The sequence below is a fragment of the Cetorhinus maximus genome, chromosome 19, assembly GCF_964194155.1.
Source record: "Cetorhinus maximus chromosome 19, sCetMax3.hap1.1, whole genome shotgun sequence".
Lineage (NCBI taxonomy): Eukaryota > Metazoa > Chordata > Chondrichthyes > Lamniformes > Cetorhinidae > Cetorhinus > Cetorhinus maximus.
In genome coordinates, this window is record NC_135897.1 from 58792556 (window position 1) to 58805936 (window position 13381).

At 41.4% G+C, this 13381-nt stretch overlaps 1 protein-coding gene and 1 long non-coding RNA gene across 3 annotated transcripts; one reads left to right on the forward strand and one right to left on the reverse strand.

The window, feature by feature from the left end:
• The first annotated feature begins 553 nt into the window (after window positions 1-553).
• Window positions 554-13111, forward strand: her6 (hairy-related 6). Of its 2 annotated transcripts, none has more exons than XM_078563884.1 (4): window positions 554-722; window positions 11481-11576; window positions 11685-11772; window positions 12189-13111. In XM_078563884.1, exons 2-4 carry the CDS (start codon window positions 11496-11498, stop codon window positions 12833-12835), a joined length of 816 nt encoding a protein of 271 aa, XP_078420010.1. In that variant the 5' UTR covers window positions 554-722; window positions 11481-11495; the 3' UTR covers window positions 12836-13111. The 2 variants fall into 2 exon arrangements, with proteins under 2 accessions (XP_078420010.1, XP_078420009.1); XM_078563883.1 differs by lacking the exon at window positions 554-722 and adding an exon at window positions 10996-11381.
• On the reverse strand, window positions 5256-8601 carry LOC144693822 (uncharacterized). Its single transcript, XR_013579605.1, has 3 exons — window positions 8525-8601; window positions 7182-7342; window positions 5256-5820 (listed from the first exon to the last, which is right to left on the reverse strand). It is a non-coding gene; the product is annotated as an uncharacterized LOC144693822 (long non-coding RNA).
• Window positions 13112-13381: the final 270 nt, after the last annotated feature.

Genomic DNA, 13381 nt, shown 5'->3' on the forward strand with positions numbered 1-13381 from the left:
CCATGTATCCATGTCATTACTAAAACAAATCAAAATTGGAACAAACATTATGGATTACAAATAGCATAAAGATTAAGGTAATTTGAGAACTAAACAGCCTACTGTGTGTCCTCATTGACCATAAAAATATAAATTACATTTCTAGTCCATTTAAGGGAATGCCCATAATAATTGATTTGGCTGAGTCTGGGTACAAATGAAATGACATGAGCTTGACAGTTGCATAACTGCAATCTATGGGCCTTTTAAATCAGAGATTGATGTACACAGCACAGACAGCAGTTCTGTGGTGTCATGTCACCAACAAAGCATCTTTGTTACCTAGAGATAGATCACATTGGTGAGATCAAATAATTATGATTGCCCAATAATTGTTGAATACCATACCTGTATTTAATGGAAAGTATATTGTAAATTCTATTTAATTCTGTGTTTTCTTACCTAAGCTCTTACATAATGTTATAAAGCAGTGTTTTTTTCTAAATCTGTTCACGTCATCTTTAAATAACAAACTGGCATTAAACCTCTCTTTCCGGAGAGGGAAAGGCAGAGTGAAGAAAGGTTTTAAGGAGATAGTTCCAGAGAGTAGGAACAAGGCAACCAAGGGCTCCATCGCAGATTATGTGGTGAAAGTAGCTGGGATCCACTAAAGGCCAGAGCCAGAGAACCAAAGGGTGCAGGAGGCTATCTGAGGCTAGAGAAGGCTGCAGAGGTGGCATGAGGTGAGATCATGGAGCATTTGACGATGATAATTTAAAATGTAATGTTTTGGGGGACTGGAAGCTGTGTACATTAGCAGAAACCAGGGCGACAGGATAATGCAACTTACTGTGGGACAGAACAGGAGCAGCTGAGTTTTTGACAAGTTGGGGACATAAAGGGTTGAGGATGGAAGGATGCCAAGGGAGACATTCAGAAAATCAATTCTAGAGATAACAAAGGTATGGATGAAGGTTCCGACAGCAGAGGGGCAGATGGTAGGAGTGAAGGCAAAGTTATGAAGACAGAAATAAATTGTTATGGTAATAAATAGAATAAGGGGTTTAAAGCTCACCTAAACATCAAATAGGACCCAAATTCTGCCAGGTTTGGTTCAGTTTGAGTAAATGCCAGGCAGGCAGCTTAAATCAGTTGAAAGACATTGTGATTCACTTGCAACTATGACGGACAAACACTTTTACAGCAAAGAATTGGTTGTGAGGTCAAGAAAGATTGTAGAAAGATAGAGTTTAGTGGCATCAGAGTACATATGGAAGCCGATTCCATTTTGTGGTAATGCTTACGAGGGTGAATAGGTAAATGAAGAGGTAGCCAAAAATAGCACAGACGGAATACCAGTATTACCAACATTGTAACCATACCTTAAGAAAAGCGACGGCAGCAAACATTATGTATGATGGTATCATCTCTGGGCATCAGGATTATTTAAACGCATGTTCAGCAATGCTTCTTGCTGTGGATAATGTCATTCAGATGTGGGAACACTCTGAACTTTCTCGTTGCTTCAAACGAGGCAACCAATGCACTAATTCTAAATGGCTGGACACGCAGGGGAGCACAAAAGGGCAGGTTTTGTGGCAGCTGTAAAAAAAAAATACATATTTTAAATTTTGTAGAAACTAGAGCCAAACATGTTAAGCATGATAAAAGCATGTCCCGTCATTAGTTTCCTTTTCATCCGCATTTCATTAATAGCGCAAACCAGATACTAATCGGTTTGAATTCAGTTTTCGGCATTTCATTTGTTGAACGTTGAACCTATTTACAGTCTTAAGTTACAGCTGTCATTTGAACGTTTTAACTAAAACCACTGCGGTGATGAAAGTACGCTCAAAATGAAATTGGCAGCTTCACAATTGCCAAATAATAGCGGCCTCACTGTGCAATACAAGGATCATGTGAACCGCAGGTTTTTTTTCCTTTCTAAAAATCTAATCTCAGGACAATCAAAAACAGCATAATGCCCCTGTAATCGTGAGGGAAGTTCTTTAATGTTGCTGGCAGCACACCAGCGAGGTCTCGGGGTTATCCTGACTGTGCAAACTCCCACGGGAAAGGTAGAGACAGATTGCTCTTTTCTAAGTAACCAGCCAATTCTTGAAAGGTGTCATGTCAGAACTCTGCTGATAAGGCTCATCTTGCTGGTTCGAACGCGAACATCCAAAAGCTACTATCTGCTGATAGATTCCCTTTAGGCCGAATTAGCTTTAATCATTTACATTTATAGCTACAGTTCATCCCTTTGTGATTAAAGCCTAAAGTAAATCAGCAGCCTTTATTTTCTCTCCGCCCACTTTGTGTATGTTACATTAGAATGCAATAGGTAGAGCTAGCAGTCACAGGAATTAAGAAATCGCCAGCACTAGGGTCGGTTTGTTTGGAAAGGTTAACTGTGTGTGTTGATTTTAAAATTCTCATCCTTCTTTGCAAAGCCCTCCATGACCTCACTCCTCCCTATCTCCTTTAGCTTCCACCCCACTCTCCCAGACATCTGCGCTCACCTAATGCTGGCCCCTTCAGCACCTCCGATTTTAATTGCTCCACCATTATGACTGCACTTTCAGTTCGGTCCAAAGCTCTAACATAACTTCCCTAAAACCTCTGGTCTTTCTAACTTTGTTTCATTCGGGACCCTCCTTAAAACCTACCTCTTTGACCAAGCATTTGATCATCTGAATTAATATCTCCTTGTGTGATTTGGTGCCATAATTGGCCTTGTAATGCTCCTGTGAAGTGCCCTGAAACGTTTTATTACGTTAGAGGTGCTATATACATCTAAGTTGTTGTAGTGAAACCAGGAAATGAGTAAGAATCAAATTTCTTAATGTGATGGAGTACACAGAATCATAAAATGGTTAAAGCAGAGAAAGAGGCTATTCAGCCCTTGCCTACTCTCTGCAAGACCAATCTGCTACTCCCACCCCTGTCTCTGCTCTTTCCCAGGTGGTCCTGGGATTTTTTTTTTCTCTGCAGGTACTTACCCAATTCCCTTTTGATAGCCACGATTGGATCTCCCTCAACCACCATCTCAGGCAGTTGTTTTCAGACCCTAAATACTTGTTGCATAAAAAAATTCTTCCTCATGTCACCATTGCTTCTTTTACCAATCACATTAAACCAGTGTCCTCCGATTGTTGATTCTTGTGCCAACAGGGACAGTTTCTCTCTATTTACTCTGTCCAGGTCGGTCATGATTTTGAACATTTCTATCAAATCTCTTTTCTAAGGAGGACAACCCCAGGTTCTCCAACTATCCACATAACTTGCATTAGATTACATTTACTTACCTCTTTAACCTTTTGGGTAACATGGCTTAAATAATGCAAAGGGTCAGAAATTTAAAACGTTAATTCCCAACTGCTTGTTTTACCAAAAGACTTGTATTTCAGTAGCTCCTTGTCATCTTCTCAGAAACACCCCAAACTGTTGTTGAAATTGTCACTGTTACATCAGCAAATGTGACATCCATTTTGAGCACAGTAAGGTTTTGCAAAGAGCTATGGATGAATTACCAGTTTACTTGTTTTTTGGTAGCGATTGCACCTGGACAAGCTCTAGGAGAAACTCCTGTTCTTCAAATAGTGCCATGGAAATTTGTTAGTGCTTGCATACTACAGGGTTGAGATTTAGTAGGGATTCCCTGATCGACCATCATTTCTCTGAGATTCCTGCAGATCTTTTGTCCAAGTTAAGACAGACAATTGGAAATTAATAGCATATAGGTTTAGCTTTAGTTTAAAGCAGATTTGGCATTACATTGATGCTGAACTTATGATCTGTGATTTAGGTTTGAATTTAAGTTAGATTTAGAACTTAGTTCAATCAAGTGAGACAAGGCGTCTCAGACCATTTTGCAACAATGATAGGGTTAAATGTACCATTTAACATCCACATAAACTGGAACAGTCAAGTGGAGCTTGGTTTAAGACCTCACCTGAAATTAATATTTCCCTCAATATTGAACAGGAGTATCAGCCTAGATTATGTGCTCAAGTCCTGGACTAAGGGTTAATACACCACCTTTTGAAGTACAAACCTGAAAATGCAGCAATATAAATGTTCCTGATGAGGTTTTTTTTACTTTTAACTCTCACAAGCAAACTATATTCCAGAGCTGTTCAAAGTTTGTCTTTGTCAGCTCCATAGGTGCACTTCATAAAGCCTCAGAAACTATATAAAAGTTCAACTCCACATTCCCATTAATCTGCATATATCTCAAGTTGCTGATACTATCAGATTTTACTGTTCTGATGTAGAATTTATCCAGCAATGAGGGAACAGTGCTAAAACAGCACTTTCTAAATCTTTAGGCTGATGAAATTCAAATAGAAGAAATCACTTAATAAGAAATAGAAGCTTAGGCTTGAGTTGTTGGGATTGGAGAGCTGGGGGACTCAAAAGTACATGATGGAGACCCTGCTATATAAGGTCTAAATTGAAAGGGATGCTTGTTACAAATTTTTGTTTGTAAACACAGTTTAACTGCAGGATTGTAACACTAAAAAATTATTCTATTCATCGTCGTCTGTCGATAGACAAATCACTGGGAGATTGTCCCTATCTGAAATTGAGAATGGGTCGGATCAGTAAAAATACAAGGATCCCAGCAATTCCTGCAGCAATCAACTTCAACCCCATAATCACAGAAACCTTCAATAAGTAAAATGAGTTGATAACATGTTTACTTGACCTCTTTGTCCATGCAAGCAATATTATATCAAGCATGCCACCTTGGTATAGTAGGAGTAGATAATCAGAAATAGTTATGAGGTGGTAGATATTGATTAAGTTAATGTAAGCTGTTAAATTAATTAGGGATTTAGAAACCAAAATTTGTAGGTGTGAACTTTGTTCATATCTTATAGAATAAGAATAATGCTTATCATAATAACATTTAGTCTACACCTACAAATTGTTCACAAAATATATCATTCCAGTGCTGTATTCTGACAAAAACACTATTTGGATATTATGTTGACTATGTTGGTTCAACATTGTAGTTGTAAATCTGTATTAGCTGGGCCTAACCTGAGGACTTCAGTTGCTATACTGAGAATATTTGGAGTTGTTTGCTCAATAGAACTGAAGCAGGAAATTATGATTACCATTGTAAATCTAAAGTCAAACATGCTAAGAAAGTTATTTTTAAATGAATCATAGACAAAGACTGTGTCTAGTTTGCCCATACCAGACAAAGACTGTGTCTAGTTTGCCCATACCTTATCACACATGTCTTGATTTCTCTCTGGCTTTCAGATACATTATTTTTCTAGTCCAGGTCGACAAATATTACATCATGCAGTCAAGTATGAAAATAATGAAAGATGCATCAAAATTCATACTGTAGAAATCAACGCAAGAAATTGGTACCAACAGAAAAAGTACACACAATTGTAATCCAATATTCGTTTTGGTACAAGTGGAAAATTTAGATTCTTTCATGGCACTTGGGACTGAGGCACCTTGTCGATTACCAAGTACCAACCTCCTATTTCCATATATACAGAATTGCAATTGTAATTCATGGAAAGGCAACACAAATTCTTAGATTTGGGGGGTAAGGGTGGGATTTGACTGTAATCTCTGGAAAACTGACATCAAAAGAGTTCTAATCAAAACACTTCTAACATGTGCGGTATATCGTCAAAGTGGTTCAGACCTTGATTACTTCAATCATTGTTGGTCTGTGCGACAAATAATAGTCCAATAACTGACCGGGACCTGGTAACCAAATCCTGTTATCTTCAGTATTCTCACGTACTTTAACACTTATAATTGCTCGTAATTGCGTTCTTGCACGACTGGGGGCAACCTCACAACCTACAATAAAGATATAAAAATGAGAAAGGAGCACAAGTAAACAAAAATGACTATATTAGTCTGATATGAGCAATTTAACAACAGCTGCCTTGACATTCTGCTGCATCATGGGCACTTGGAAATGCCGGTGATTTTTTTTTAATCCATTCATAGGATGTGAATATCGCTGGCAAGGCCAGCATTTATTGTCCATCCCTAATCTTCTGGAACCAACGGGGTCCATGTTGTGAATGTGTCAGGTACGGAGTTCCAGGATTTTTGACCCAGCCAGGATGAAGGAACGGTGAAATATTTGTCAGTCAGGATGGCGTGTAACTTGGAGGGGAACTTGGAGGTGGTGATGTTCACATGTGCCTACTCCGAGAAGGTAGATGTCCTGGGTTTTAGGACGTAATAATGATGCTTTAAATGCCATTGGATGTAATTAGAACATTAGACGAAGGGAAAAGGTCATCACACTGATGCTGCTCGTTCGGAATATGGACACATGGTATTCAGAAAGTCACTACAGTTGAAATCGTCTCTATTTTAGGTGTTATATTTAATGCGATCAGAAATAGAGTTCAGCATAGCCGTAAATCTGGCGGTGAGATCAATGAGCTCACGCCACAAACAACTAACTGTTGGATGTTCAAATGCAGTCGAGGCATAATCCATTTATTTAGAATATATTCTGAGTGCTGAACGTGAGCAAATCGAACACTGTTGTAAAACGAGTTAATCGTTAACAGCTATTAGCCGATGGAATGGGAATGTAGTTTAAGAAAAATCGATGACCCTCCTTTGCCTGCTGATGTAAGATAATCATAAAACCCACATTGTAAAGCGATATCATTACCTGGGTTGAAATCTTGATCTACATTAAACATTCCAGAAATTTATGCAGTGGCTGTGATATAAAACAATGTGTGCTGGACTGATTTCACAACATAACAAACCATGACTATTTTAGGTGTTTCCACCGTATCTCCAAACAGTACGCCTGACACGTTGTTTGATTCTGGACCCTCCAAATTCATTATGCCTCTTACTGTACACTTTCGAAAAGTTATGTGCCACAAAATCATCACAGAGAATTCGAAGCAGTTGTAAAGGCTGATGGACAAATGGACCGGACAAATCCATAAATATTAATCAAGCTTTTAAAATACAACGTCCTGCAAATCGAAACCTAGTTTCGGAAAGTGGTTTCAGTTTGTATTTCAAATAATGTTCTAATTTATTTCCTTTAATTCACAGGGTCCCTGCAAATTTAACATCACAAAACTCAAAGCTTTGGTCACTGCCCTTGTCTAGTTATGTTGGTAGTTGATTTTTTGTTTCAAGAAATCTCATTTTCCTCGAGCGGGAAAATTAAATACCCTCAGAGTGTTAAATGTTCTTTCGCTGTCTGTGTCCATTCGCGTTGGCACTGGCAGCTGATTTGGAGAGCTTCTTCCTCTCGGAGACGCTGCCCTGTCGTGTGTCAGTCGTGTGACAGTACTTTCAGCACGATCGGCGCTCTCTGATTTCCCACAACAAGCTTTAGAAAAAGAAACATTTGAATACCCAGACAATTATCAGTAAAAATGTGCCTGGAATCGCAAAGGCTGCTTAACCATTGTCACATATTGGCGTTTCGAGAGCCGTTTCATTCGATTGAAATTGAAGCAGATAGAAGCATTTAATTGAAAAAAAAGCTTAAACGTTCAATTTTAAAAGCGCTCAGTTTGATTAAACCGCCTTACAAAATTAAGGTTACTTTTTACCGGCCTCAAGGTTTGTCTAATGTGATTTGCAGCGATCAATTGACACCTTAAATGCTAACATATTTTGATACGGTTCTGAGTATATACTTGACATTCTGATTAAATTGTAATTTCCATCTGTCTTGCAATCCTATATATCCCTCAGCACTTTATCATCAGACCTTATCGATGTTTGATATAGGTACATATGTGTTTAGTCAATTGGTTTGCACACAGGCAAAGTGTAAACATCTTGGTGCACCTTTTCACTCTAACTTTACTTTTCTCACGGTACTTGAAGGGAGCAGTGACGTGATGTATGAGATTAGCACTGACCAGGTGCAAATCAGGTATAGAGGAATTGTGTACTCTGGATTTCAAAAGAGCTGGAGGGCTTGTTGGCAGGGAGGGACGCGCTTTGCTGGCCTTCTATGGATCTTGAGTGTGAGAAAATCAGTGAGGCGTTTGCAAAACAGCTTTCGGAACCTGAGGCAAAACAACTCACCAGCCCTCAAAATCCCAGCCACAACTGTCTTTCTGCACGCAGCAAAACAATCAAGTCAGGACGATGCAAGGGACGCCTCCTAAAGTGCGTTGCTTTTGTTGTTTCAACAATAAACATAAAAGCTATAGAAGCGACAACAGGTCGAACGGCCGGGTCCCAGTCCCACACATCATTCTACCTGTAATCAGTGTAACTTGAACAAATTTAGAAAGGCTTCACCAAACTGAGTGAGCATTTCACTGCCACGTGACAGCTGCACACAGCAGCAATCCAGAATTTACCTCTGGGGACAGGGGTAATTCTTCTCAATGGGAATAGCTAACAAAAAAAAAATCAAACAATTCGCTATGATAAGAAATACGTTGAAGTATTAGTGACCTGTTAAATTTGGCACAGGTTAATCATGTATTCGCCACGGCAAAATGTAACAGGCGATGCCCACGTTATATTTGATTATGTTTTAAATATGTACCGAAAGTTTGAGGAAATACCGAGAATCTGCAGGCAGTCTTGAAATGCATCCGATGGCTCATGACTCATCAGGAGCTGCATTTTGTCTAAATATTGTTGTCCGGGACAAGCAGACACAAACTATCCCTCAATGTAATCAATTGGCAAATAGCCGTTCCACAGTGCCCGCTGCAGTACTCGCAGATCATTCATGGTTTCTGATAATACAGGCTGTAAATCAGTTCATTTGAAAGCACTATTATCACATCTTTCCAATGAGTGTAGTTACTGGTTGTCAGTAGAACATTCTATTTACTGGGAAAGACAGTGTACACACGTTAACTTAATTAATTACTTATCAGGAGAAATGTGGTTTTGAGAATTGAATAGAAGCTTCTATTGAAATTATTCAAAGTTATGTTCGACTTAAAAAGTATACATCCTGGAGTTAAAAATATACATGGCAGGTTTTAAGGTTTCATCTGACACGTCATATTTCAGGAACTCGAATCCTACCTATTGATCCCGTGCCTGATAAATGATATATCAGGAAAACTATTATTTTCCTCCTGTAATGTCACAAAATGAATAAGCATCCTGATTTAACTTTACTGTTGAACATCCAGTACAAACGAATTAATGAAAAACACTGTATTTGTATTTTTTTAAAAACCCGCCGCAAATCGAAACCGGTGTGTGATTTATTCACCGAAATAGTTGTCATTTCCGCTTTAAATGATTGAAAACTAAATAAGGCGGTTGCTGTTTTCCTCGTTCCGTATCGTTACGGCTGGATCGCACTAGCTGCTTGCCAGTTTATTAAGTGTTCACATTTCATCAATAGCCTTCACAAATCAAGTTCACGCAGCAGGTTTTGGACATGTTCAGGCCAGCGCAGCTCACAATGTAAGAGAAATCGTACATGGGAACTTTATTTTAAAAAAGCGTCAATGCTGGAAATTTGGAGTAAAAAATATAACATTGCTGAAACTACATAAGAGTCAAATGAAAATACTGTATTTATTTTTCTTAATCCATTGTTCAAAATCTCTTCAGTTACGCTTAATAATACATTTTCTCCGATTGAGATTTTACATATTTGAGCTTGATTCAAATTATACGATGACGAGGCAGTAGCCATAAAAAAATGAAGTTTCATTGTGCAACATGTGTTTCTTTATCTCGTGATGACGCAAATACCTCCACAAAGCCGCTTCTAACATGTTTAATACTGTGCTAACTGCTTCAGGTCTCATCTACTTTTCCTTTTGAAGCTACCCATGTTGTTTGTTTGTTTGTGTGTGTGTGTGTGTGTGGGTGGGTGGAGGAGGGGGGGCGGGGGTTATATTTGCAAAATGGAAATACATCATAATAATGACGTCCAATCGCTTTTATCTCTATAACTAACGAAACTTTGCCTGGAAAAGGCAACTATCCCTCTGGGCCGCGAGGAACTTGCAAATTACGATAAATGGTCTTTGAAAATTGCATATACAGAGATTGGTAATCACTGCATGTCCTGAAGAGTTGCGCAGATATGACAATAATCCGCAACTAAATGCTGTTACTGTGGGTACCAGCGTCTTCCGAGAATGTTAGCTTTATGCCCGGTGCAATCAGCGCAAAAAGGAGGGCTGCTGCCGGCTGCAAGGCGGATAGTGTGTTTTGCATGGCCTGAGGCTTCATTGCAGCTTGAATGGGTTAACCGCAGGCGTCCCCCCTCCAGCCCCAGCTCCCGGACGCCGGCAGCCATTGCATCAGGCCAACACCCAATGTTTATGTGCGGGGAGTTAAGTCTGAGGCTCACCAGACACTTCTCTCCGCCGTTAGTGTTTGCTTGACGCGGAGGGTAGCTGCAACTTGTTGGCCTGCTGCAGCATCTGATCCCGGCTCCTGGTGCACCGTGCCCCTGCTGGTTGCTTGCCACGCGTCGAGGGGGTCCCCGGCAGCACGAACACTGCAAGAAGCAAACCCCTCCCCCGCCGCCCCGCCTTCAAAATCACGGCAGGCTGTGGCTCACGAGCGCCATCGGTCTGCAGCTTCCGGCACGGCAGCATCGCACTTTCCCCTGAGCGTCCACAGTCTCCGCCGCGAAATATTTACTAGAAGCCTTCTCCTGGGAGCAGGCAGGGAGGGGAGTGGTTTTCCCAGGCTTTTCCACAGCTGCTGTTCCTCTCATCCTGCCTCCCCTCCCCCACTTGGCACGTGCTCCCACCTGATAATGGAGCTCGCGCATGCCGACAGACGTCAAAGCGCCTCCAGCCTGCAGATCCCCTTCCCCCAACCCCTCCCCCGCGCTTCCACCTCCCCAACCCCCACCTCCTTTGATTGACAGCTCACCGGGGCGACTGCAACACGTTTATTGGCCACTCGCCCCGTCGCGTTGCAACCAATCGTGGCGCGCCGTCCACCACGAGCTGCAGCGTCGCGCCCCGGGGACGGGCTCGTGTGTGCCGCGCTCTGATTGGTCACAAGTTAGTGTGGGAAAGAAACTTTGAGAAGTTTCACACGAGCCGTTCGCGTGCAATCCCAGATATAAATACAGGCGGCCAGAGCTGATCTTTGCACAGTGGCGATTCTGCATTCACATCACTGATAATAACACAACCAAAGCAATATATATAGAGAGAAATAAAATAAAAGTGCCCCGGCTGCCTGGCAAATAAACTCGCAGGTTGCAAGACGCGGAAAGAAGACAACACATTTTTTTTTAAAGCTACAGATCGAAAGGAATCGCTTTAATACAAATCTGCTGCACTCTTTATAAGAAAATGCCAGCAGATATAATGGAGAAATCGTCTTCTTCCCCTGTGGCTGCTACCCCTGCTAGTTTAAACGCTACACCAGATAAGCCAAAAACTGCTTCTGAAAATCGGAAGGTAAATACTTTTCCCACTGCTGTATCTCGTGTGGTAGAAGTCATACATAGCATCTAAGACTGTTCCTATTACTTAATGAAACATCCTTTCTTTTTCTAGTCATCCAAACCGATTATGGAGAAGAGACGCCGGGCTAGAATAAATGAAAGTTTAAGTCAACTTAAAACACTGATCCTGGATGCTCTGAAGAAAGATGTAAGTACCTAATCGTGTGTTTTAACTTTGTGTGGTGTCAGGAGGCAAAGAGTTAGTACAGTGTGTGTGCGTGTCACTTCCCCTCATTTATGCCAAATATTTCTACAGAGCTCGAGACATTCAAAGTTAGAAAAAGCTGACATCCTGGAAATGACAGTGAAACATCTCCGAAATCTGCAGCGCGTCCAGATGACTGGTGAGTGTTTAATTCACAATTTATTGCTGTCTTTCGAACTTCCGCCTGTGGTCTAGCTGGTATTCGGTAACATTTCACTGACTTGGCGAAAGTTAGGGCTTCCCACGGTCTGGGTTATTTATAGATTCTAACTTGGCGACTGCTTCTGTACTCGCTCCTCAAAACGAAATGGCCTTGTGTTAAATCATTTTCAGAACGTAAGCTTATCAATTTGTTTAATTTGTGACGCATAAGTAAAGGCAAATATGTCTAAGTCATTTAAATAGTTGTATGATTACTCAGTATTTGGAAAGACGCAATTCTATAATGCGAATACGATACGTATAACAAACTGTCTTATCAATCGATTACTGAAACTTGGAGATAGGGCAATCAAATGGGATGATTAATTTCTCTCTCTCTTTTTAACATTTTAGCTGCTTTGAGTACAGACCCAACAGTTCTGGGCAAATACCGAGCCGGTTTCAGCGAGTGTATGAACGAAGTGACTCGATTTTTGTCCACCTGCGAAGGGGTCAACACAGAAGTCCGGACCAGACTCCTCAGTCATTTGGCAAACTGCATGTCTCAGATCAACGCCATGAATTACACCCAACCGCCCCCCAGCCCAGCTGTGAGCGGCGGCTCCCACGCTGCTTTTGGACAGCCCTTGCACGTCCAGCTCCCGGGATCAGGGGGCAGCGGGCTGCCCCTGAACGGAGTCAACATGCCTTGCAAACTGGCTGCTGCCGAGGTAATGCCCGCAGCAGCCGTTGCCGCAGCCACGAAAGTCTATGGCGGGTTCCAGCTTGTGCCAGCATCAGACGGCCAATTTGCATTCCTCATTCCTAACACGGCCTTTGGACCCAATGGACAGCTAACGACAGGACCGATCATCCCTTTGTATGCCAATACCAACGTGAGTGCACTGCCCTCCGCCATCTCTCCGGCCAGCAGGTCCCCCATACAACAGTCTGGGACTACCCCAGCAGCCGGCTTCCCGCTTCCACTCTCGGCTGCCACCACTGCTGTCAGTGTGGGCGCACCAACAGATTCCTCAGATTCCGTCTGGAGACCCTGGTAACTGAGCCACTTCGCATAAAACAAGAGACTGGAAACTTTTTTAAAAAACCCGGACTTTCTTTTTAAAGCCCATTCGGTGTATAGGATTGTATAGCAATGTCATTATTATGCACTATATTTGTATATACTTAGAATGTTCATATCGGATTGCATTTGTCTTATCAAGATGTCCATTTTTCTATGATGTGATGACATGCCAAAGATAAACTGAATGCTCTTCAAAGTTCCTTCCTTTTTGGAAGATTTATATTTGAAATAAAAAGAAAATTAACATTTATACATTTTGCGTGTTTGCCTTTTTCTGAGCAGAACTCAAGCGCCCAAAGCAGGGCCGTGAATGGTGTATTCAAGATCAGAGCCAACTCAATAAAAAGATTGGAGGTGAGGGACGAGTGCTAGTCTCGTACACCCAGAACCTCACTTTGGCCCCAAAGTACAACACTGCGGGCGCTCCAAGCCTGAAATAAACATACACAACGCAGGAAATATTCTCCAGATCAGGTAGCATCTGTGGAGGCAGTAAAACAAAACAGGACCTTTCAATTGG